The 26487-nt window shown below is 40.4% G+C and overlaps 1 protein-coding gene across 1 annotated transcript in view; it reads right to left on the bottom strand.

Annotated features, from left to right (window-relative positions):
• cat (catalase) overlaps window positions 1-25507 on the bottom strand; it is a 48134-nt gene extending 22627 nt beyond the window's left edge. The window contains exons 1-7 of the mRNA XM_072591812.1: window positions 25339-25507; window positions 19597-19768; window positions 13416-13526; window positions 8172-8302; window positions 4544-4648; window positions 1847-1972; window positions 1166-1357 (exon numbers count right to left, since the gene is read on the bottom strand). Of these exons, the coding sequence (XP_072447913.1) occupies window positions 1166-1357; window positions 1847-1972; window positions 4544-4648; window positions 8172-8302; window positions 13416-13526; window positions 19597-19768; window positions 25339-25404 (903 nt within the window). The 5' untranslated portion in view covers window positions 25405-25507. The remainder of the gene's footprint in view (window positions 1-1165; window positions 1358-1846; window positions 1973-4543; window positions 4649-8171; window positions 8303-13415; window positions 13527-19596; window positions 19769-25338) is intronic.
• Between the last annotated feature and the right edge of the window lie 980 nt (window positions 25508-26487).

Genomic DNA, 26487 nt, shown 5'->3' with positions numbered 1-26487 from the left:
ATGCAATATCTGAGCTGATATGGCACCTATTAAAGTTCACTTGAGAATGTAACTTTAAAACAAAGTTCTGAGATTTACACATGAAATAACTGAAACTAACATGGTCATTCTAAAAGATGAGAGACTTAAACAATCCAGGTCTTTTTCAATATATAATTTCAGTTGCATCACACTAAACTTTTGCTATAAATTCTGTGTCTTACGATCTTATATTCCATAACTACCCGAAGGAGCAGCGCTCTGAAAACTACTGCTTCCAAATAAATCTGTTGTACTATAACCTGGTGTTGTGTGATTTTTAACCTAGATCATCCCAGCTCTTTCATACCATCATTGGATCTTCATAAAATGAGGATTTTCAGGAATAGGCCAAGACAAGTTTTTTTTTTAAGAAAAAGCAGCATGCTGCAAGATCAAGTTCTATTAGAACGTACACCACTTAGAGAGCTGATCAATATTTAACAAGAAAGAATTACCAACCATATAACCTTTGGCTGACAACGTCTGACCCAATTATACTTCCTTTTAGTTATATATTGAGAAGGAATTGCAGGATTAAGGAACTTACTACAAGTTTACACTTTAGAACAGTACAGCACAGCCCTTCGGCCCTTGATGGTGTGTCAACCTTTTATCCTGTTATAAGATCAGACTAACCTACATACCCTTCATAGTACTATCTTCCATGGGCCTATCCAAGAATCACTTAAATGTCCCTAATGTGTCTGACTCTACTACCACTGCCTGCAGTGCATTCCACCACTCTAAAGAACCTACCTCTGACATCTCCCCTAAACCTTGCAACAATCACCTTAAAATTATGCCCCCTTGTGATAGCCATTTTCACCCTGGGGAAAAAAAAAATCTCAGGCCACCAAATCTCTCTGCTTCTCATCACCTTGTACACCTCTATCAAGTGACCTCTTCCTTCTTTGCTCCAATGGTTTAAATGGAGCTGTAATTTCAGAAATTCACAATGGTTTCATCCTGACTGGGGGGGAGCAGTGGCTGAGTGGCTTGACAGCTGAGCCTAAAATTTAGTTTGGGGAATTTATTCGGTATTGATCACATTCCAATTGGTCGAATAAAACCCACATCCTTGAGAGCCTTGCTTAAGAAATATTATCTTTAAGTAAGCTGTAATTTGCAAACCTCATTAGCTGACCTTAGTGAGATCAAAGGGGTTCCATCGATGTACTTGTGCTTCCTGAAAAGTCATTATTTGGACGTAGAAACTCCAGGACGGATAATTTCCAGTTGCAATAGCATTGTAGAGATCACGAATGGAATAGTCAGGGTCATCAGTAGTCAGCTGGCGAGCCTCCTCAACACTAAGATTTTTGATGCCTTGATTTGTCTGTGAAAAATCATTACTTTTTAAAAATCCTATCAATTCAGCTACATGCACATTGGGATGTCATATTTTGTTTGCTTTCATTTCCCTTAAACACAGTAACTGTCATGATTTAGATATTCAAACTAAAACTGTAACTATTTAGCAACAGGAATGATTATGTAGTTTTAGCTCAAATCAGTCCCCATTTCTTTGCCAGCTGTACTGACCTGAAGTCATTTCCAAGGAGTAATCTCAATCTAATTGTCCCCGGATAAATAAAACTACTCCTTCATTAGCCTTCTCCCAAACTAAACTAACATGCTACAGATGCGATGGTGTGGAAAATCCAGTTTATGTAGTCTTTAATCATTGAGAAATTAGCACAGCTGCATCATGTAGGTCATTAGAAATTACAGTATTTCTATTTTTTTGTGATTAGAGTTATCCAAGTCTGCACCCTGACTTCTGTCACCCAAAGTTATAACCACAAATCAGTAAGTTTTACTGTACCTTTAAATGGAATTTGCAATACACGGCCTCCTTTTTATCATTTACCAACTTGAAAGTATGCGACCCATACCCATTCATATGACGATATCCATCAGGAATTCCACGATCGCTATACAGGAAGCTAACCTAGGATAGTGAAATACTGCATCTAAAAATATATCCTATGCACATCATAGCAGATTGAGCACAGACTCAACTATGGGTCTCCCTTCCATCCCAATAATTGGCAAGGTGCAATCAGGACACCGACTGAGAAAGAGATTAAGTAAAAACATTGAAAAGAACCACATTGAATTATTCATCAGTAGAATGCCAGAAAACAGACTGCTCACAATCCAGCTGATATGACAAAGATAGCAGCAGTGACAAACCTGAACAAAGTCAAAATGCCAGTTCTGAAAACCAAGAGTTAAGTGCAATGACTGAATAGGATTTAACACATTGGAGCTGCTAATTCACACTTTCTACATACCATATGTGCAGTTCTGGAATTCACATAAAAGGAAGGAAGTGTTTGCGCTGGAGTGTGTGTGTGGAGAAGATTACCGGATGTTGCCTGGCCTGAGGAGGTTTAGTTATGAAGAATGATTGTATAGACTGGTGCTGTTTTCCTTGGAGCAGAAGAGATCAAGGGGGAACATGTTTATGGTGTATAAAGTTACTAGGATGACAGACAGGAATAAACTCTTACTCAGGAGGTGTAGATTTAAGGTAAGGGACAGGGATTAAAGAAGAGATGTGAGAATCCACCCCCCCCCCCCCGCCCCTCCCCCACAGAGGGGGTCGACTTTTGAACTCACTGGCACTAAGGGTGGCAGACACAGAAGCCCTCATAACAGTAAGTATTTAGACGTGTACTTGCGATACCAGGGCTATGGGTCAAGTGCTAGAAAATAGCACAGTTAAGTGGTTGTTTTTGACCTGCACAGACTACAGACTTGAAGGGCTGAAGGATTGTTTTCGGTGCTGTACAGCTCATGATTACAACTTTTCTGCCAGAGAAATTGACTTGGACTCAGCCCCAAGTTAACCGGAAATAAACTACACTTGTGTTGAAGAGAGGAGGAAATAGATTCCCCACTCCATGATCCCAGCATTCCATTTTTTACTAGCTTTCCAACGTACAAAGCTATTTGAAAGATTCTCAGTGCTTTGAGAATTTTTCATTTTAATTCTAGTGTTTCAAATAAGCTCAATGCAAGGTTGAGCAATGTTACCTCTTCTTTAATTTTCAGCACTTTACAGCTTTCCAAACTCATTTGAGTTCATTAATTTCAAATTGCAATCTCTTCATTATCTTGTTTTTCTTTCTCTTTGCTGGTATGTCCTGTTTATTTGCTTTCAGAAAGCAGCCACTCACACCTTTCATTATTGCTTTTCTTGTCCTAGTACCATCTCTTTGGCACCATTTGTCAGTCACTGTTAGTTTAGCACAGACCTTCCAGTTTGTTCTTTCATCCCTCCATTTTCCCACCCTTCTGTCCTTTCATTTGGTCAAAACCCATTACATTTCTGACTTTTTCTACTTCTTATGGCAAGTGACAGAACTCTAGCATTGACAGTTTCACTTCCCACAGCTGCTGTCAGATTTACGGAGTATTAAGCTTTGTAATTTTATCTCAAATTTCCACTATTTTACCTTTATAAACAAATTTAAAGTATGACAGAGTCATGAGCTATACAGCACTGAAACAGATCCTTCAGTCCAACTGGTTTGTGCTGACAGAATATCCCAAACTGATTTAGTCCTAAATCGCTAGCATTTTGAAATAGCGTAATTTCATAACTTTTTTCAGCTCTTGTAGCTTAGTTATGACATGATCGCTCATTCCCTAATGCTTCTCAACATTTAAAGCAAAACAAAAAAAGGAAAGCAAACAGGAAACTTCAAAAACTTATTAAGCCACTTTCAGAGGGAGAAAAAAAATAAACCACATACAGACCATCAAAATAAGCATGGATTTATATAAAACGTAAAGAAAATGCTTTGCTCAGGAAATATCAACTTCTAGACAAATTAACAAAAGCAATTTAAGTGCCCTCACTGTGCTGATCCCATCCAGGTAGTTCTCCTATAATGCGTGTTTATTAAAAGCGATTTGACTATCAAGCGATTAGCGAATTGTGGACCATTTTATATTAGAAAAAGAGAGAGACAACTCCTGTTTGCTGTAATGCAAATCCATTTTCGGCACTTACCCGAACAGCAAAAGACAGCCTAGTGATCCTGTCTGCAAAATGCAAATTCAGTGTGTTCAGCTGAAGCAGAAATGCAATTAACGCTGCAAGCCTTGAAACTTAGCTTGAAACTGTGAATTGTAGCCTACGTTTGGAAGGAACTTTATTTCAAACTGGGGGAGAATCTGGAGGTGGTCAGTCAGCTTGCGCGCTTTCTGGTGAAAGGTACAGTGCAGTATTCTGTGATTTTAGTGTCAAAGTGTTAAAAATACTGTATTATTGCATTAAAATATGATTTAAAGATTTACAATGCTTCCATGTGTGTTTGGCTATTATTTAGTTTTGATTTTTACTGATATTTTAGGCAGCTTATACCAACCCTGTTTTTCCCATTATGTGATTTTCTATAATAATGTTGCACAGGAACGCTTTAAAGGAGAACTACCTGTAGTTCTACTTGTACACATTAATTCCTACCATCCAACAGCTCACTGTTTCAAGGACTGCCCAAATTCTCACCTGGTGAAGAGTCTCTGGACGAAGTGAAAAAAAGTCCCAGGTCATGTCCGCATCCTTGAGGTGGGTTTGGGGGTTCCTCTTCTGGGTGTGGATAAATGAAGGAAACTGAAAATAGAAAGCGAGAGAAAAAGAGGAATATGAACATATGAATCACTTTGAAAATGCAGCCATTTTAATCAAACAAAATTATAAAAAACAAAACTTCAGATTTAATTTTTTGGATTTTTTGTTACTATTATGTTCACATTTATAATGGAATAAACCAACCCAAGTTAGCCATTCTGATTCCATAGTTCAGCCAACAGGCTCCCAGTATTCCTTCAAAAATGGTTTTCTGGAATTGCTTTTAATCTGGCATCTTTTTCTCAGTAACAGATTTTGTTAATTCAAAATTAACGTAGCAAAAGTTACATATTTCACTATAACATAATTAAATATATCTATTATTTAGACTATCCTTTTCCAGATATGTCTATCTGAAGACCTTTGCCTACCCCAGAAATCTGGGCTGGAGTTGATGTATTTTTCTACAGATATGATACCAGTTTGTCAGTGAATTACACATTAAACACACTTTTTCAAGGGTACAAAAAAAAAATGTTCAAGCAGCTGCATCACAATATAAACGATTAACTTCCACCAAATCTACTTCAAGGAAAGGCTAATTCCAAAAGCTTCAAAAGTCAAATGATATGTTCTAAGAAAAAAAAAATTGCATACCTTTTTGACTCTTCATTTTGAGTCCTGTGTATTTTAGAGAGAGTGCAAGAGAGATCATGTTCACACTCGTCAGGCAGGAATATAAATGCATTTTTCTCCATTTCTTATGACAATTGTCAAAATAAAAGTTAAGTTTGAAGACAGCCATGAAAGTCAAGGACACATACAAGTTATGAACCAGGCCAGAACCCCTCAATATTTTAAGAAGGTAGCCTAGACTCTAGCTTTTTCTTATTTTAAAGGCATACATGAAGTGGGTGTTCCAGATATGATGCAGCCAGTCAAATCATTCTTTAGCAAAACAGAATTTAAACACCCAGGATAAGTATCTTACTCTCATACACAATCTCACACTCATATAGTCTTGCCAACTAAGATAATCTCTCTCTCTCTCACTTACTCTTTCTCCCTCGCACAATCTCGGTTGGTCTTGTGTCTAAATGAACCAAGGTGACCCGGGGAGGGGAGAAGAGAAATGAAGAAGGATGGGAGGAGGAGGGAACTTAGCTCGAAGATCAGTCTTGACCATATTGAACAACAGAGCATGCTCGAGAGGCCGAATGGCTTACCCCTGGTCCTATCTTCAATGTTCTATGGAATGTCTCCAGGGTGACTGACAAGACCCACGATGGGAGAGAGAAAAAGCTGTGGGGACAACCAAAGGGGCTGTGACCGATATAGCCAGTTTCACCAAGTGGACAAGTCATTGGCAGATGGAATATATAATGTGGAGAAATGTCCATGTGCAGCATAGATTTCCAAAATAGCTCAGTGACAGATTAAAATCCCCATTTCCTACCCAGTCCACACTTCCAGTCCCAGGGAGGTTTCCTCTGTGAGGGAGGGCAGGTTTCTGACCAACATTATTACATTGCAACATGAAGATACTGAGCGTAACAGAGTTTGCTACATCCGACCATAACCATCTACTTTGCTGTCGGCATTGTGTGGATTTGCAGGAAGAACCGAAAAAGCAGAATGTTTGTGTAAAATGGTGAGAAACTCAAACATCCCTGTGGCACTGGAGTTCACAACTAGAGGACATAGGCTTAGAGCGAGAGGGAAAAGATATAAATGAGATTGGAGGGGCAAATTTGTCAGAGTGGGTGGTTACGTGTGTGGAACGAGATGCCAGAGGAAGTGGTGGAGGCTAGTACGATTACAACATTTAAAAGGCATCGGGATGGGTATATGAATGGGAAGTGTTTGGAGGGATATATGCTGGGCACTGGCAGGTGGGACTAGATTGGGTTGGGGTATCTGGTCAACATGGATGAGTTGGACCGAAGGGTCTGCTTCTGTGCAATGACTCAAATGATTCTATGACTACAGTTGAAACAAACAAAAGAAAGCGGAATTCAGAATAATAACCAACCCAACAAAGCAACTTAACTAATTAACTGTTCCAGTACTGTAACCCCCTCAAACCCATCCAATAGCAAAAAAGGTAAATTCAAACAGATTCTTACAGGCATGAGAGAACAACATTTAAGAGAGATTTCAGAAGACAGACTGAAGAATTCTTTACTGTTAGCTTGCAACTCTCCTAGATCCACACATCTTGTGCCTGCTACAGCTAAAACCAAACTAGAAAAAAAACCTGAACTGGGAGAACTGGTCACTCCCCTTTCATTGCTAAATTAGTTCTTTGTCACCTTTGCCTTTAAGGCCTCTGTTCAAAAAAAGGTCATTTTGTCCTTGGTTTTTAAAGTGACAACATTGTCATATACGACAGTGAAAAGGAGAGAGAAGGAGAAGGAGGAGAGAGAGAAGCAGAATCAGAGGCAAACCATAAACGCAATAGTGATTAATAAATGTTACTTTCCACAAGTGCATTTTTCCATTACGTATTTTGTAATGGAAACTATGCAAGTAAACCCTTTTCTTACAGTGGCATCGCTGCTTAATTTTGAATATAATTACAAGGCAATGACGTTAGTTATCTAATTACCATTATAAATACATATCAGAATTACCCTTAAAAGGCAAATAACACACCGTAATTGATAAATTTCACTCAATCTTGTAACCACCTGCAAGGGACGTCAGCCTGCAGAGCTTATTTTCCCACTTGCTCACTTTCAAATCAAGAGATTTTCTAATCTTCAACAATATACCTTAATGCACCACCCTGTGCAACATATTCCCCTCCCTGTTGAGCTTATGAAGACAATTTTCTGCTGAAAGGGAGGCTCCATATAACACCTCCAGCTCTCTGGAAAATATTAATTAGGCTCTACAGCATGATCAATATCACGTCAATTTTATGGAAACTTCAAAAATTTTCTCTATATCTTGAAATACACTCAACAGCCCAGATTCTGTAGTTTGACACAGTTCATTCTACACTATCATTCATTACATTAACAAGTGCCAGAAACAGCCTCCCTCCATGGCTAAATGCTTTGGAAGCTGTGTGAAAACATGCAAACTTCATGTACATCCAAACAATCTGAAAGATTGAGACTTCACATAAAAGTTATATTTTCAGTACCATAGATGTTGTTCTTAAGCAATTATGATAAAAGCACACAGATAAAAAGAGGGAAATAAAAATCACATGAAAAATTGGGGCTTGTCCTAATGAGTATTGTAGTTATCTATCACTATCACACTGGAAATATTTCCCATATTATGTATTTCAGTAATGAATTTCTTAGCAAGGTACTGCTGGAAGCAAAATAACATCTTGATTTCGACATTTTAATAGAATATTTTCTGTTAAGATGTTTTTAGCAGATTCATACAAAAGATTTTAGTAGAATATATCTTAGATAAAACTATATGAAAAGTTGGAGAAATGCATTCAAAGCATTATGGGAAGAATTATCTTTCCATAATATTCAACGGACTTGTTTTTCAAAGTGTCAACACAGACATTAAATGCCAGTCTTCAGCAATCACTAACCAAGAGAGGGTCCCGGATGAAGAAGATGGGGGTGTTGTTACCAGTTAGATCCCAATTTCCATCCTCAGTGTAAAACTTACAAGCAAATCCTCGAGGGTCACGGACGGTGTCTGCAGAACCTGATTCACCACCTGTAGATAGATAGATCAATCAATCCAAATCAATCACAAGTGATTGAATGTTACAATAACACAATCTTTGGATATATAGACACTTCTCATAAAAAAAAAGTGTATTTTGGCAGCACAATTTGGCTATAACGTTGCTGAATAATTAGGGAATGGCACTTTTGAGAATGCTTACTTCTGTTCACAATAACACGATTCCAGCAGTGATCATTTCACACACTTCATTCCATGCGTGCGCCACTGTCAGTACCAAGGTCTCTGTGCTATTTTGGGCACGCGCTGACGTCAGCTGTCGTAGAGCACGAGAGGGGTACAGTACTATACATTGAGCAGCTTCATCTCAAAAAATTAAACTAACAAATTCTCATTGCTCTCCCTCAAAAGACGAGAATATTCTTGTATAATTCCTGCAGGACTGCATTACTCTTAAAACGTACCATTTGCCTCTAATTTGTTCTTGTACCTACATATCACACAATCTACTCAGTTTATTTTGCAAAACATGGAGGGGCATAGTGTCAAGAATGTTAGCACACAGCATCCTGGTGATAAAATTGCAGGTGGTGAATGCTAAAGAAAGACTATAAACACTGGAAGAGAAGCTAGATGCTATAAAGCATTTTGGGCATACAGAGACAACATGATACAGCTCACTTAACATAAGGGAGGAATAAGGGAGTCTACCTCACCATGTGAGGCAAATATGAGAAGATTAAAGCAAGCTATACAGCTGGAACAAGTCCGAGTGCCAGCAAATCTAAGAGGCCACAGCCAAAGAAACTGGAGGAGATGGAGAGGCTTCTAAGCGTTTGGATAGAAGATCAAAACAGAAAAAAAGCGACTTGGGAACAATCTCTCTCAACATAATATCTATTTATGAAAATAGAAAGAACAGTACTCAAAATCCTGCAGATGTGCCTGGCTTTAGGAAATGCTATGCATTCCATAACAAAGTGGTGAATCTACCTATGCAGATGAGAAGCTTGCGCTGGTATTTCCTCCCATTTAAAAAAAAATGATGAAGGCAGCTATACCTTAGGTCAAATCTTCAATTTGGATGTGACAGGTTTATACTAGAAGCGAATGCCAGCAAGAACCTATATTTCTAACAATGAAGCACATGCTCCAGGCTTTGAGGTGGCAAAGGATTCTCTGACTGTGCTGCTGGTTGCCAATGTTAGTGGAGACTAAGCTTAAGCCTGTGGTGGTGTACCAGTCTGCAAACCTCCAAAAAGGAGAAAGTGAGGACTGCAGATACTGGAGACTAGAGTTGAAAAAATGTGATGCAGCAGGTCAGGCAGCATCAGAAGAATCAACGTTTCGGGCATAAGCCCTTCTTCAGGAATGAGGCCAACCTCCAAGCCTTGAAAGGTTACCCTAAGTCGACTCCAGGCATGCACTACAGGTCAAGCAAAACAGGCTGACTAAAGGGGAATTTTTTTCTGAGCTTATTGATGATGTTCTGGAAGGTGCTTTTAAATAGTATTGCAGACAAAAAAAGTGGACTTCAAGGCTCTCCTCATCCAGGAGAATGCACCAAGCCATTCTGCCACCATAGCACTACTACCTCCAAACACAACCTCTCTCATTCAGCCCATGGACCAGGGTGCAATATCAGTTTTTTTAAAGCTTATTATTTAAGCTGCACATTCAAGAGGTTGATTGTCCTTCTTATCCCCATCAGTAGCTGCAGAGTTCTTCAATTTTTGAACAGCTTAAACATCAAGAATGCTATTGACATTATTGTAGAGGCCTGGGATGATGTCAGTAAGGACTGCTGCATGCAGTTTGGCAGCAGCTTTAAAGAGCCTTCCAAATATCAAAGAGCATTGCGTTGCCCTTGCAAAGCAGGTTAGGTTTGAAGAAGTGAAAATTGTGGATGTTGACGAGCTGCTGGAGTTCCACTCTCTACAGCTGATCTACAACAGCTTGTTGCTAAGGGGAAATGGAAGCTGGAGATGAAAAAGATGAAGCCCAGGATGTAATACCATGACAGCCTTGCACTTCTCTTTTGTCTTCCATCCTGAGGGAATTTGAGAGGCAGCTGCAGCTCTTAGAGGACAATGACTACAACACAGAACACAGCAGGGTTGCAGTTCCTTCAGTAAGTTATTATCTGGCACCCTGTGAACAGCTTCTTCAATTGAGAAGTAGGGCAAAGCTACAAAAACCGAATGCCTTTTTTAAACCAACCCCCAAGAAATAAACAATCAGAAGACAATCAACCACAGCCATTCACTTCTGCAACCAAATCTGCACCTGACAATAGCGATGATGATGACGACGAGACTCTGTCCCTGCATTAACAATACTTTTTCAATGTTATTGTTACTTTTGATTCATTAATAAATGAGTGTTAAACTTTCATTCAGACAGTGCTATACTGTGTGCGTGTTGGGCCTTTGGGCGATTTGAGTGATTGCGATTTTTGCTGGTCTACCCCCATGTCAGCTTTCTCCAGTCCCCATTACTTCTATTAAACAATTTTCTATTAAGTGAGGTTTCACTGGAAAGCAACTATAGTGTTACAGAACTACCTGTGCACTGCACATCAACTGAAAATTGAAGTGAAACGATAGCAGAAGCTTTCCAGACGAAATTCAAGGAAACGCTCATCTCTATAGTAGATGCATGACCATTGGTGACTTAAGTAGTTAATTTGTAATCTGCAACCCTTGACCTATTAGAACACAAGAATTCCTGATTTAAAAGCAAGTCCTTTCTGCTGCCTTTAGTGGTCTCATTCTGATTTGTTTCACAGTTGTAAATTGCTTTACTGATTCTTTGGAAGAAACTCTTGAATTTTAATTTGTCTTCAAAGCAATCTTGGTTCTCCTGGATTGGGAAGCTAAATACTTCCAATGCTTTTTTTCCTAAGACAGATTTCAATTATTCTCACTGCTCTGCACTTACAGTTTTTTGGCTTGTGGATCTTTCCTTTTGGGTGATGGCAGGAATGAGCAAAAGCTCCAAGGCAGTCATGGCAAAAGCATGTGTAATGGTAATGGTTCACTTCTGCTAGAATTCTTCACATAGCATGAACCCAACATTAATAATTTTCTATTGCAGCAGAAAAGCAGATTTGACTGCTTGACAGTACCCAAGCTCGTAAGTACTGGTATGCCAATACAAGCTATTGATATATTACACATTAATGCCCACGGTTGAATATCAAACTAACAAACTAGTTCAAGACAATACTGCCTTCATTATCAGCCATTGCCCACATCAAGAAAACTGTACTGAAATCTGTGTGGCATAAGCCATGTCAAAAAAATAACAATGTTAATCTTCGATAGTAAATACAGCATTTTCAGAACTCAGGATGCCCTTCTCCTAAGCAGGTGAGTCCCAGTAGATAGCAAAGTCAATAATGGAGGCCTCTGCCATTCTGAAACCATGAGCATAGTTTAGAAACCTGGCTCTTTATCACTTCTTATTTAGCATGGCCTTTACTGAGTGGGCAACTACATTATTCCATAGTTTGTCATTGTATCCTATACTTCTTGTTGATATATTTTCACCTTTTTCTTAAAAGGAAAAAGTTTTTTTTTGAAAAGCAAGATGTGCATTTCTGTTATTGTTGTGCTGACTTTAATTATTAAACTATACACTTTGTAGGCCTGTAGATATCTGCTGACATTTGTTTCAATATTCAGGAAACTATTTGTTGTGTTTGTAGAGTTGAGATTTTGCTGTACTTTAGAATATGCAATTTCTGTCTTTTGGCAAAAAGAAAAATGCCTACAAGAAACAAGGGAGGCTTTGTGATTTCAGATAAACAAATTAAGATGCTAATTTCTGAAGTGCAGTGTAAATTTGCAGACAAATTGTTCACTTGATGTGCAGTCAGATGAAGATATCCAAATATCCAGCAAGTCTGCAGAACAAGGCACTGTTTTGGTTTTGACTATTTCTTCAAATTATATCTACTGATGTAAAAAGGAGTATAGTGAAGCTGTTTAGCTTATAAAAAAATTGCAACTGTGCAGTATAATTTAACATGTCAGTGAATAGCCTGCTGTGGAGTAACAGGATTGCAGAGAATTAGAAGTCAGAACTGTACCACAGAGGAACAGGCCCGTTGGCCACCATATCTTTACTAACCACAATGCCATTCTAAACTAATCCAATTGCCTGTATATGCTCCATATCCCTCTATTGCCTGTCTACTCATGTGTGTCTGTCTCAATGAATCTTAAATGTTGCTTTACTAATGGTCAGGTCTTTGATTCAGATACAGGCAACACCAAAAATCTCAGATTGAAATGCCAATCCATAGAAATGTATTAAATTTCTTTTTGATTCTTCCAGGTAACTAACATACCTAGCAGTTTAAAAACAGATATCCCCCCCCCCCCACCTCCCCTCAATGCTATCCTAATTGACAAGTCATGGAATAATATAAATTTCCCAGACAATACATTCCCAACATTTAGACAAGATAAGAAGTGATAAAGTACAGACTCAAAGGAACAGTACAATCAGAAAGTGTCTTTATTTTTGATTTATTCATTTGGGAAAGTGAGCAGATCACTGCCCTAAAACGTGCCAGCAATTTTATGCGTCAGCTTTTGAACAATTGAATGGCTTGAGTGGACAACGTTCAGAATAAACTGAAATACAGCCAAGGCAAGTGATTTGTCATGGCTCACAACACTGAATAAAGCAGTGCAAATTAACCTGATGTTTTTGAAACTTGTATATTAACAGCCTTAAAAAAGTTTCCTTTAAGATGCAGTTAAAGAATCAACCACATTGATGACTCACATATGGATATGGCAAGGATGGCAGTTCTCAGAAGAATATTTATGAATTGGCTTGGTTTTCATGAGAAACCAAAAATGTGGTATTCATTTATTGATCCAATTTCAACCTTTAAAATGAAACTGTAAACTCTCATTGGGGGATTTAAACTAATTTGATCTGAGATTATTAATCTTAGTCTCTCGATTACTTATGAAGTACCAGAATCATAGTATTACAATCCACCATTTAATATCAAAAAAGGAAGCTAGACACATTTGATATGGGGAAAACATTACTTACAACAAAAAAAAAGCAGACAAAATTGACCCCAAACCTAAAAAAAAAAAGCAAGAGTAGGAACTCTTACCAACTGTTGAGAAGCGGACAGATGCAGATGTTCTCTTCCCAACTGGGTGAAATAATTTGGCTTTGCAGTACCTTGAAATATCATGGGTCACCTCAAAGAAGCCAAAGGCACCTAACAGAAAGGTAAAAAGACAGTCATAAGCTCTAACAGTCTCCTGTTTCAAATTTCACTTCAGTCGCCTTAATTATACCCAAACATACACATTGTTGCATATGTAACCCTTCGATGTACAATGTTCAAAGTTCAATGAACTAGAGCACTGTGCAAGATCACATTAACGTACAGAACTCAAAGGAACAGTATAATCACAAAGAGCCTTTAGTTTTGATTTATTCATTTTGGGCACATAAGCATTACTGCCCTAAGAAGGTGGCTGCATTTTATTCATCAGCTTTTGGCTTGAGAGGACAATGTTCAGAATAAACTGGAAATGCAGCCAAAGCATGTGTATCATTGTTCTATCCAAAGGACTTATACACTTAATGGTAAGATGCTAGGTAGTGTTGCTGAACAAAGAGACCTTGGAGTGCAGGTTCATAGCTCCTTGAAAGTGGAGTTGCAGGTAGATAGGATAGTGAAGAAGGTGTTTGGTATGCTTTCCTTTATTGGTCAGAGTATTGGGTATAGAAGTTGTGAAGTCACTTTGCAGCTGTACAGGATATTGGTTAGATCATTTTTGGGATATTGCATGCAATTCTGGTCTCCCTCTTGTAGGAAGGATGTTCTGAAACTTGAAAGGATTCAGAAAAGGTTTACAAGGATGTTGCCAGGTTAGAGAATTTGAGCCATAAGGAGAGGCTGAATAGGCTGAGGCTGTTTTCCCTGGAGCATCGGACACTGAGGGGTGACCTTATAGGAGGTTTATAAAGGTCATAAGGGGCACGGTTGGTAAATAGATAAGGTCTTTTCCCTGAGGTGGAGTCGTCCAGAACTAGAGGGCATAGATTTAGGGTGAGAGTGTAAAAATTTTTTTTTAAAAAAAAAGGACCCAAGGGACAATTTTTTCATGCAGAGGTTGGTGAATATATGGGATGAGCTGCCAGAGGACATGGAGGAGGCTGGTACAGTTACAGTATTAAAAAGGCATCTGGACAGTTATATGAATAAGAAGAGTTTAGAGGGATATAGGCCAAGTGCTGGCAAATAGAAATAGATTAATATAGGATATCTGGTCAGCATGGATGAATTGGACCAAAGGGTCCGTTTTCATCCTGTACATCTCTAATGATTCTAAGAACCCAAGGTAATTTTGATCTACATGAAGATAAACTAAATTAGATTGGCAAAAGTAGCCTTGAAGGTGTGTTGGTAGTATGTGAAATCTGTGGATGTATTGTACCGATTTCCAAAAGGCATTTGATAGATGCCAAAGGATATTGAGGAAAGCAAAAGATCATTGTATAGGGAGCAACATATTGGCATTCAAGAATGGGAATAGGGCTAATCCTAGGAATTAGACTAGTCAGTCTCACGGCTCTAGTGGGTAGTGTATTGGTGAGGATTCTGAGACACAAGATTTATGATTACTTGGAAACCCAGAGTTTCATTAGAGATATGGGCCGAAGGGCCTGTTTCCACACTAAGTAATCTAAAAAAAAAGATAGTCACCATGGCTTTGAGGGGGGCAGGTCATGCCTCACATTTCTTACTGAATGCTTTGAGGATGTGACAAAATATGATGAAGGTAGAGCAGTGGATGTGGGGTACATGAATTTTAGCAAGGCATATGAGAAAGTTCCCCACGGTAACTCATTTGCAAAGTAAACAGGCATCGGATATAGGGAAATCTGGCTATCTGGATACAGAATTGGCTAGCCCATAGAAGACAGAGGGAGGTGGTAGATAAAAAGTATTCAGCCCGAAACTTGGTCAAGTATATTCCTGTCACGGTGAAAGGGAAGGCGGTAGGTATAGGGAATGCTGAATGACTAAAGAAATTGAGGGTTTGGTTAGGAAAAAGAAGGAAGCATATGTCAGGTATAGACAGGATAGATCAAGTGAATCCTTAGAGTATAAATGAAGTAGTATACTTAAGAGGGAAATCAGGAGGGCAAAACAGGGATGAGATAGCTTTGGCAAATAGAATTAAGGAGAATCCAAAGGGTTTTTACAAATATATTAAGGACAAAAAAAAAAAAAGGGTAACTAGGGAGAGAATAGGGCCCCTCAAAGATCAGCAAGGTGGCCTTTTTGTGGAGCCACAGAAAATGGGGGAAGATACAAAATATTTTGTATCAGTAATTACTGTGGAAAAGGATATGGAAATTTAGACTGTAGGGAAATAGATGGTGACATCTTGCAAAATGTCCACATTACAGAAGAGGAAGTGCTGGATGTCTTGAAACGGTTAAAAGTGTGTGTGGACCTGATCAGGTGTACCTGAGAACTCTGTGGGAAGCTAGAGAAGTGATTGTTGGGCCTCTTGCTGAGATATTTGTATCATCGATAGTCACAGGTGAGGTGCCGGAAGACTGGAGGTTGGCAAACGTGGTACCACTGTTTAAGAAGGGTGGTAAGGACAAGCCAGGGAACTATAGACCAGTGAGCCTGACCTCAGTGGTGAGCAAGTTGTTGGAGGGTATCCTGAGGGACAGGATGTACATGTATTTGGAAAGGCAAGGACTGATTAGGGATAGTCAACATGGCTTTGTCTGTGGGAAATCATGTCTCACAAACTTGATTGTTACTTCTTCAAAAAAAAACTCAAAGATTGATGAGGGCAGAGCAGTAGATGTGATCTGTATGGACTTCAGTAAGGTGTTCGACAAGGTTCCCCACGGGAGACTGATTAGCAAGCATGGAATACAGGAAGAACTAGCAATTTGGATACAGTTTCCTCATTTCCCCTTCATCCACCTCACCCCAGTTCCAAACTTCCAGCTGAGCACTGTCCCCATAACTTGTCCTACCTTGCCTATCTTCTTTTCCACCTAGCCACTCTACCCTTCCCCGCCCCCCCCCCGCCCCATCACCTTCATCCCCTTCCCCACTCACCTATTGTACTCTATGCTACTTTCTCCCCACCCCCACCCTCCTCTCACTTATCTCTCCACCCTTCATCAGGGTCTCTGCCTGTATTCCTGATGAAGAGCTTTTGCCCGAAATGCCGATTTTACTGCTCCTCGCATGCTGCCTGAACTGCTGTGCTCTTCCAGCACCATTAATCCAGAATTTGGATACAGAACTGGCTCAAAGATAGAAGACAGAGGTTGGTGGTGGAGGGTTGTTTTTCAGACTGGAGGCCTGTGACCAGTGGAGTGCCACAAGGATCGGTGTTGGGCCCTCTACTTTGTCATTTACATAAATTATTTGGACGCGTGCATAAGAAGAGGTACAGTTAGTAAGTTTGCAGAGGACACCAAAATTGGAGGTGTAGTGGACAGCAAAGAGGGTTACCTCAGATTATAACAGGATCTGGACCAGATGGGCCAATGGGCTGAGAAGTGGCAGATGGAGTTCAATTCAGATAAATGCGAGGTGCTGCATTTTGGGAAAGCAAACCTTAGCAGGACTTATATACTTAGTGGTAAGGTCCCAGGGAGTGTTGCTGAACAAAGACCTTGGAGTGCACACTCACAGCTCCTTGAAAGTGGAGTCGCAGGTAGATAGGATAGTGAAGGCGGCATTGGTATGCTTTCCTTTATTGGTCAGAGTATTGAGTACAGGAGTTGAGAGGTCATGTTGCGGCATGACATTGGTTAGGCCACTGTTGGAATATTGCGTGCAATTCTGGTCTCCTTCCTATTGGAAAGATGTTGTGAAACTTGAAAGGGTTCAGAAAAGATTTATAAGGATGTTGCCAGGTTTGGAGGATCTGAGCTACAGGGAGAGGCTGAACAGGCTGGGGCTGTTTTCCCTGGAGTATCAGAGACTGAGGGGTGACCTTATAGAGGTTTACAAAATTATGAGGGGCATGGATAGGATAAATAGACAAAAAGTCTTTTCCTTGGGATCGGAGAGTCCAGAACTAGAGGGCATAGATTTAGGGTGAGAGGGGAAAGATATAAGAGAGGCTTAAGGGGCAACTTTTTTCACAGAGGGTGGTGTGTGTATGGAATGACCTGCCAGAGGAAGTGGTGGAGGCTGGTACAATTGCAACATTTAAGAGGCATTTGGATGGGTATATGAATAGGAAGGGTTTGGAGGAATATTGGCCAGGTGCTGGCAGGTGGGACTAGATTGGGTTGGGATATCTGGTCGGCATGGACCAAAGGGTCTGTTTCCATGCTGTACATCTCTATGACCAGTGTTGCGCTGCAAGGCTTGGTTCTGGGACCTCTGTGAGGTTTATAAAATTCTTGGATGAGGAATAACATGAAGATTGGAGTGGTAGATAGTATGAAGGGTTGTTCCTGAAGAAGGGTTACAACCAAAATGTCAACTTCTGCACCTCCTGATGCTGCCAGGCTTGCTATGTTCTTCCAGCCTCCTGCCTGTCTACATAAGTTGCAATGGGACATTGCCAGGATGAAGAACTGAGCTGATAAGCGGCAGATGGAGTTCAACCTGGAAAGGTGTGAAGTGATCCACTTTGATAAACCTTAATTCCGAGAATAGTATAATTACAACTGTGCCACTGCATCCCCCTTCAGAGCCCGGTAACTGAAATGACTACACTATACATCCTTTAACAATTTGATGTTGCAATACAGGTCTGATACCAAGAGCTGCAGAAATTCCAACTCCTATGATGTGCATTGAATCTGTAGCAGTTAAAAAGCTCAGTTGGATCTTGGGATCAAACTGATAGCCCTCACCAGAGGACAGTGGACGTCCTGGTGTCCTGGGCCCAGGTCATTTTACCCAGATGTACCACCCTATCCCTAGTCCCAGCAGCTATTCCAGGACATGCCCTTTCTGGATGAATGCTGTGAGCTTCTGAAGTATTTAGACTGAGAAGAGATTACATCTGGTGTCTAAAAACAGACTAAATTAAAATATCAAGGGAATGGGATATATTTGAAAAGCAAAAATATACATCGTGATTTGATTTAAGACAATGGGTTGGAGAAGTGAGGATACAAGAAAGAACACGTGAAGGGAAATGTCTAAAGCTTCCCTTTAAGTCTGGAGTTCAGAAGTGTTTTTTTTAAACATTAGCACCAAGCTAAGTTTAGGATAATAGTTCTATCAGGAATGTCCCAAATAGTAATCATCTTAAAAGGGAGTAGCTGGAGGCAGGTGGTCTAACGGAAGTTAAGATGATTAAAAGAGTGGATTGAAAATATTTCCTCTGTTGTCAAAGTTGTGTGGTCCTGGTATCACTCCAAAGCATGCAAGTGTAACAAGTCAAAGACAGCTTTGATCACCCTGGATCCACAAGATGTGCCCTTTTAGTTTATGCCGATAAGCGTGCATCTTAATTAAGCCACTTCCATAGCTCCTAGACAGATTCAGACAGAAAATAGTGCAATAATGGTGATCAAACATATCCACATATTTTCTTAAAATTTATTTGTTGCAACTAAAAGGTGGTCATTCTAGATGGACAAGTAATCAAATTCATATTCTACTAGAGCTGACACTTGAATAATGCATGATCAATTTCCCCATTACTTGGATATCCAAGAGCTGCAGGTAAATTAGACAGATTTCAAACATCATAAAATTGGTCAAAACATTAAATTCTTGGAAACCTGGCAACAGGGATCTGAGCCAGGACTGTGCGTTAGTCCTGCCATTCTTTTGTCTTCACCATGTCGACACTTCCAAGGTCACACTCACAGCTCACCCCCATTTCTAAGGTGATGTGCCTTGGTGCTGGCATTAATTGTAAAACTAAACTCAGCCCAGGTCCTAGAAACACTGTCTTAATATACATTAATTAAACACTGCACACCTCATTGTTAGAGCTTTTACAAAACCATATTATCTGCAATGTTTATTGCAGCTCACATATTTAAACATTACAATGACAGGTGCATTTCCCTGAACTAGTATCATACTATTCATTTACACAGTACATTATGCTTTCATCAGCATGTCATGCTTCAAGTGGCTAGAGTTAAGATAGAGTTTTAATTTGTACCCTCAGGTCACATTCTTTGATGGAGTCATCATAAACTGACATTGATTGCAAAACATAACATAATAGGGGAGACAGTTTTAATGAGAAAACTAACATTCTGCCATCTATTTTACCAATGACTAATGTAATTCATTAGCCAAAGTTTCAACTGACCTGCACCCTTTGCATGTACAACACGCTCAGGGATCCTTTCCCGGTCGAAGTGTGCCATCTCATCAAGATATACAGTGTCCTGCATAAGCATTGGCCCTCTAGGCCCAGCCGTAATGACATTTAGCTTGTCACCAATAGGTTGGCCACCTCCAGTAGTCAAGGTATCCACATTCTAAAGAAATGACATAAAAATTACAAAACTCAGAGGGACAATTTATGGAGTCTGCTTAAGCCACTGAAAAGCACAGAAACTGAAATCATCTTTTTCTGTCCACTCCACATTCGTAAAAACCTGACCATTTTACATCAAAGTCCAGGCACAAATATTTTAACTTTTCACTTTGTATTGATACAGGAGGTTGTGTTCCATCTAAAATAATAAAAGCCTCAAAACCTCCAATTATCAGGTACAACAGTTCTGGCATCTGTTTCTGTGCATGTTCCAACTTATTATATTGCCAAAACTCTTTGTGCAAATTCAGAACATATTTGAATTGAATAGGGCAGCACAGTGGCTCAGTGATTAGCCCTGCTGCCTCAACGCCAGGGGCCAGGTTCGATTCCAGCCTCGGGCAACTGTGTGGAGTTTGCACATTCTCCCCATGACCTCCAGGTGGTCCAGTTTCCTCCCATAGTCCAAAGATGTGCAGATTATGTTAAATGGTTAGGTGGGTCTGAGTCGGTTACTCTTCAGAAGGTCAGTGTGGACTAGTTGGGCTGAAGGGCCTGTTTCCACACTATAGGGTATTAAAAAAATCTTGTTCCAATTCCTCCAATTGGAATTCACTTCCATTAACAATAGATATTTTTAATCAACTGGTTCAGAACTTTTATGACACTCTTATGGAGCAAGTGTCACAGCCCAGAAGTAGGGATAAGATCACTGCACCACAACAGCCCAAACAAATATACAGAACTGTACAAATGCAGTAGATGTGAGACTATAACTTATTTTCCATTTCCTTTAAAACATCAATTATTGCCAACCAAATGAATTTTATTCTGAAACTTTCGTAAGCCTGTTTTCCTATGGTTCTGGCTGACAAAAAGAAAGTATATGTGCAGTGGATTCTCCATCCATACACAGTAAAAAGGTACAATTTCTCCAAAGGTGTGCCAAAGAATACTGCTGCCTCCTACAATTTATTAAGAACAGAAAATGACAGTTAGTCTGACCTCAGTGGTGGGAAAGATGCTGGAATCTATTATAAAAGGATGAAATTATGACATCTGGATAGTAGTAACAGGATAGGTCAGAGTCAGCACGGATTTAAGGGGAAATCATGCTTGACTAATCTTCTGGAATTTTTTGAGGATGTAACTCTGAAGATTGATGAAGGATATCCAGTAGATGTAGTGTACCTGGACTTTCAGAAAGTCCCACACAGGAGGTTATGAGCAAAATTAGGGCGCATGGTATTGGGGGCAAAGTACTAACTTGGATTGAAAGTTGGTTGGCTGACAGGAAACAAAGAGTCGTGATAAATGGTTCCATTTCGGAATGGCAGGCAGTGACCAGTGGGGTACCGCAGGGATCAGTGCTGGGATCACAGCTTTTTACAATATATATTAATGATACAGAAGATGGTATTAGTAATAACATTAGCAAATTTGCTGATGATACTCAGCTGGGTGGCAGGGCAAAATGTGAGGAGGATGTTAGGAGATTACAGGGTGACCTGGACAAGTTAGGTGAGTGGTCAGATGCATGGCAGATGCAGTTTAATGTGGATAAATATATGGTTGTCCACTTTGGTGGCAAGAACAGGAAGGCAGATTACTACCTAAATGGAATCAATTTAAGTAAAAGGGGCAGTACAGAGAGATCTGGGTGTTCTTGTACACCAGTCAATGAAGGTAAGCATGCAGGTACAGCAGGTAGTGAAGAAGGCTAATAGCATGCTGGCCTTCATAACAAGAGGGATTGAGTTTCGAAGCAAAGAGGTTCTTCTGCAGCTGTACAGGGCCCTGGTGAGACCACTCCTGGAGTACTGTGTGCAGTTCTGGTCTCCAAATTTGAGGAAAGACATTCTGGCTATTGAGGGAGTGCAGCGTAGGTTCACGAGGTCAATTCCTGGAATGGCAGGACTACCTTATGCTTAAGTCTGGAGCGACTGGCCTTGTATACCCTTGAGTTTAGAAGACTAAGAGGGGATCTGATTGAGACATTAGATTATTAAAGGATTGGACACTCTGGAGGCATCAAACATGTTTCCAATGATGGGCGAGTGCCGAACCAGAGGCCACAGCTTAAAAATACAGGGTAGACCATTTAGGACAGAGATGAGGAGAAACTTCTTCACCCAGTGTGGTGGGTGTGTGGAATGCTCTGCCCCAAAGGGCAGTGGAGGCCCAGTCTCTGGATTCCTTTAAGAAAGAGTTGGATAGAGCTCACAAGGATTGTGTAATCAAGGGTTATGGAGATAAGGCAGGAACAGGATACTGATTAAGGATGATCAGCTACGATCATATTGAATGGTGGTGCAGGCTCGAAGGGCAGAATGACCTACTCCTGCACCTATTGTCACAAGACAGTTCACGCAGGATTTATGAAGAAATACTTGTGGGTTGATGTTGAGTGCAAGACAAAAACTTAAACATTAACATCTTACTCCCTTACAAATTTTTGTAAATCTGCTTATTTAGCTTTCATTTTAGGAATTCATGTTCTTCTTAAAAATCAAGATTGCTGGGAATGTATCTCCTTCCAAATATAGTTCTGCACTCTCAAAAACCTTATGAAGTACCCCAGATTTTATTCTTCCATAAACAGATTAGTCAGCACTCTCTATAAATTTAATCATTTTTTTTCTCTTGTGCACTATAGGGTAACAAAGTTTAAATATCTGTCAATTTTGCCTCTCACTTTTAAAAGATCTGAGAACTTCAATATATAATTATTGTCAAAGTGTGGGGACCTGGTCAGCAGCATCAACGAGCCAGGAGAGTCAACGTTTCGAGCATAACTATCAGGAATGTGGGGGGGGGGGGGGTGGCCCAAGGAGGCTAAGAATGTGATAGGTAGAAGGCTAAGAGTAGGGTGGAGTGGATAGGTGGGAAGGAAGATGGAAAGGTGAAGAGGGCTGTGCCGATGCAGAAGGTTGGATCTGGGATAAAGGTGGGGGAGGCGAAATGAGGAAACTGGTTTGCTTATTTCCCCTCCCCTCATCTTATCCCAGATCCAATCTTCTAACTTGGCATGTTGCAATTGTCTATTTTAAATGGTAGTGGTAAAAAGCAATGCTGAATAACAGAATCAACAACCTAGCAAAATCAGAATTTTTGGAAATTTATATGCCTGGATTTTTATAATCCTTGATATTTTTCTCTGGTTCATGAGCATCAGCCTCTACCAAGTTGATTTTGTATACTCCATGATCCAGACATTGCTTGGGCTGCCTGTTATTGGACAGGCTGAAGAGAAGTCACCAAACTCTGGGTCACTTTGCTGGATAAATGTGTCATAGCAGATCTCCTGAACTACAAACAAGAACAAGTATTATCAGACCACAGTTCAGAATACACAAAACCACTAAACATTAAATCAGGAAAGTGAACTGTGCTCAGTACATTGTCTATTTATAGTGAGAAATCTTGCTTTACTCTTGCACCGTCAAAGATTTCTCCTTTGTTAATCTTTAACACAAGAGTGATCCTTGAAACATATTCAGAGTCATACAGTCATTCCGCACGAAAACAGATTATTTGGTCCAACCCATTTGCATTGACCAGACATCCCATCTGATCCAATGCCATTTGCCAGCATTTGTCCCATATCCCTCTAAACCCTTTTTATTCATATATCCATTCATGTGCCCTTTAAATTATGTAATTGTTCCCACCTCCACCACCTCACTTCATACATGCACCAACCTGTGCATGAAAAAGTTAGGTCCTTTTTAAGTCTTTGCCCTCTCACCTTAAATCCATTTTCTCTAGATTTGGACTTCCCTATCCTAGGAAAAAAGATTTGGTTATTCACTCTATCCAAGCTCCTTATGATTTTATAAACCTCTACAAGAGGTTCATTTAAAGGAATATCTTCCACAATGAAAATCCTGATTGGCTCACTAATCAAGGCCACAAAAGCTAATCTTATCAAAGCCATTATACAGCTTCAAATTTTATCTGGAGGGTGATTCTATAAAACATGTGGGTGTGGGGCACCCTCAATAAAAGGGTCTTTTTGCCCTGCATCAATTTTCACATTTTGTAACATTAAAAGTGAATTTAATAAATGATTAGAGCAATTACAAACACTTCAGTTTATACTTCCAAGAGACAAAAAGTAGATTAGCTTGAGTTACAGAAGGCTTGTGGTACCAAACAACAGGAGTCTTACAATAACACAGAGCTTAGATGAAATCAGTAGTGTGCGCAGTTTGGTCCTTATACCAAAAGGATAAACTTGCTCTGGAGGAGAGAAGTGGTTTGTCCAAAGAGAATGAGTAGACCTGCATTTCTTAAGAGTAGAGAAGAATTAAACAAGAAGCAATCTAATTGAAATAGAACATTCTTCAGGGGTTGGGCAGGACTGAAATAAAAAAAAATTCCCTGGCTGGGGAATGTAGAACACAGTACTACAATCTCAGACCTAACAGGCAACTTTTTCAGAGGGTGGAGAGTATACGGAAAGAGCTGCCAGAGAATGTAGAAGAGGCTGGTACAACTGCAACATTTAAGAGGCATTTGAATGGGTATATGAATAGGAAGGGTTTGGAGGAATATGGGCCGGGTGCTGGCAGGTGGGACTAGATTGGGTTGGGATATCTGGTCGACATGGACAGGTTGGACCGAAGGGTCTGTTTCCATGCTGTACATCTCTATGACTTTAATAGGTCAATAGTTAAATAATTTAGAACACAGCAAAGAGAAATTTGCTGGAAAGTTGTGCATCGTGGAATTTTCTACCTCTGAAGACTGTGGATAGTCAAGATAGAAGTCAGAGTTTTAGCTCATAAATTAGACATTTATGGGAATAATGCAGAAGGTCAGACTCAAGGTAGAACGTGTTCTGCCAAATGCTGGAGCAGGGCTAATGGCATGCTCTAGGATCCATTTCTTAAACAATCCACAGATTAAAACAAACACAAACAGGGGATAAATCTGAAGCCTCTCAGGGCACCCAAAAACCGACACACCCAATTCATAATGGAGTTCATCTTTTAGTTCTCTCGAAGGGCTTAGAACTTAAAAGAAGTTGCAACTGATGAGTCGGGTAAGACAACAACACAGCCAACCGGTTCAGAGCAGGGCTCGTAGGCAGGGCCTGCAAAAAGAAATAAAAACAAAGAAATCCGTTCAGCGTTTCCAAATGCAGAGATATTTTGGACAATGACAGTGGAATGGGACCTACTGCAGGAATGTAAACACTGCACTGACTGATCTGCTCCGGTTATAACTGCCACAAGGATATCTAGAATAAGAGATTTTGTTTAAAAAAAACTCACTTTGCAGCAAACGCACAAGTTTGGGGAAGGGGGGGGGGAAAATAGGAGAGAAGGATATTGCTGGCCTTTTAATCCAAATAAGTATAAAAGTCATAAAGTTCAAGTGCATTGCCCCCCCCCCCTCCCACGTTAAGGCTATAAGAAGCCGTTAATAATAACAACAACAAATGAAGATTAAAAGATCATGGAAAAGTGACACCACCCCCTCAAGGGGAGGGTGCTGGGTCTTCGAGAAACATCTGTGAACGAGGGTTGAATTCCCTCAGCCCGGGGGGGGGGGGGAAGCACTCACCTTGTCGGCCTTCGTGCAGAGCCAGTTACGGAGCTGGTCACGAGCCGGATCCCTCGCGTCCGTCATGTTGAACGTCCAAGTATCAAGCTCGCGCTGCCGCCCGCACTCTCACCTCTCCCGGAGAAAAACTCTCAATCCGGGGCCGCTGGCCAACCGCCACACCGCCGGCCCCGCCCACCGTACACGCCCGCCGCTTATTGGATCACAAAGACGTCATTCAAACTTCACACCGCCCCTGTCTTGCGTCACCGGTTGATTGACACCCCCACTCCCCTCCCCCCACCCCTAACAGACAGAAAGTCTCCACAGCTCGGACCACTCAGTGCATGTAGTGCAAACACAAACAGGCCCATTGTCCCTGAATGCCCTTTGCTGATGATTGTCATCTCTGTCCTCTCTGATTCTATATATCGTGTCCAGTTATCCATAGTGATCCCTACAGCATGGAAACAGGCCCTTCAGTCCAACACCAACTCTCCAAAGTGTAACCCACCCAACACCCATTTCCTCTACACTGACCCCTGACTAACGGATCTAACCTAAACACTATGGGCATTTTACCACACAAATTCACCCAACCTGCACATCTTTGGACTTTGGGAGGAAATCAGAGCACCCAGAGGAAACCCACGCAGACACGGGGAGAATGTGCAAACTCCACACAGTCACCTGAGGCTGGAATCGAACTCAGGTCCGTGGTGCTGTGAGGCAGTAGTGAGCCACCATGCTAGTTATAGGAAAGGTTACAATCAAGCTATGATGTGGAGGTGCCAGACTGGTTTTTTAAAGTTTATTCATTCACGAGATGAGGGTGTCACTGGCTAGGCCAGCACTTATCACTGATTCCAAATCGCGTAGAGGGCAGTTAAGAGTCAACCACATTGCTTTGAGTCTGGAGTCACAAGTAGCCAGACCAGGTAAGGATGGTGTTAGAAACGAAAATTGCTTCTTAATAATCGCTCTAGACAAATTCAGGAAAACAAAGCTTTATTTTTTTATTTCAAAAATATACTTTATTCATAAATGATTTGATGGTCTGTACATTGGATCATGCCATACATATGTCCATATTTACAAACACAGATTCGACTTTATCCTTGTCCTTTACAATCCTGTGCATTTTTCAATCTTGTATATATACATATATTT

The sequence above is a fragment of the Chiloscyllium punctatum genome, chromosome 22 (genome assembly GCF_047496795.1).
Source record: "Chiloscyllium punctatum isolate Juve2018m chromosome 22, sChiPun1.3, whole genome shotgun sequence".
Taxonomy (NCBI): Eukaryota; Metazoa; Chordata; class Chondrichthyes; order Orectolobiformes; family Hemiscylliidae; genus Chiloscyllium; species Chiloscyllium punctatum.
The sequence above is the reverse complement of the archived record's forward strand: the minus strand, read 5'-3'. Positions and strand labels throughout refer to the sequence as shown.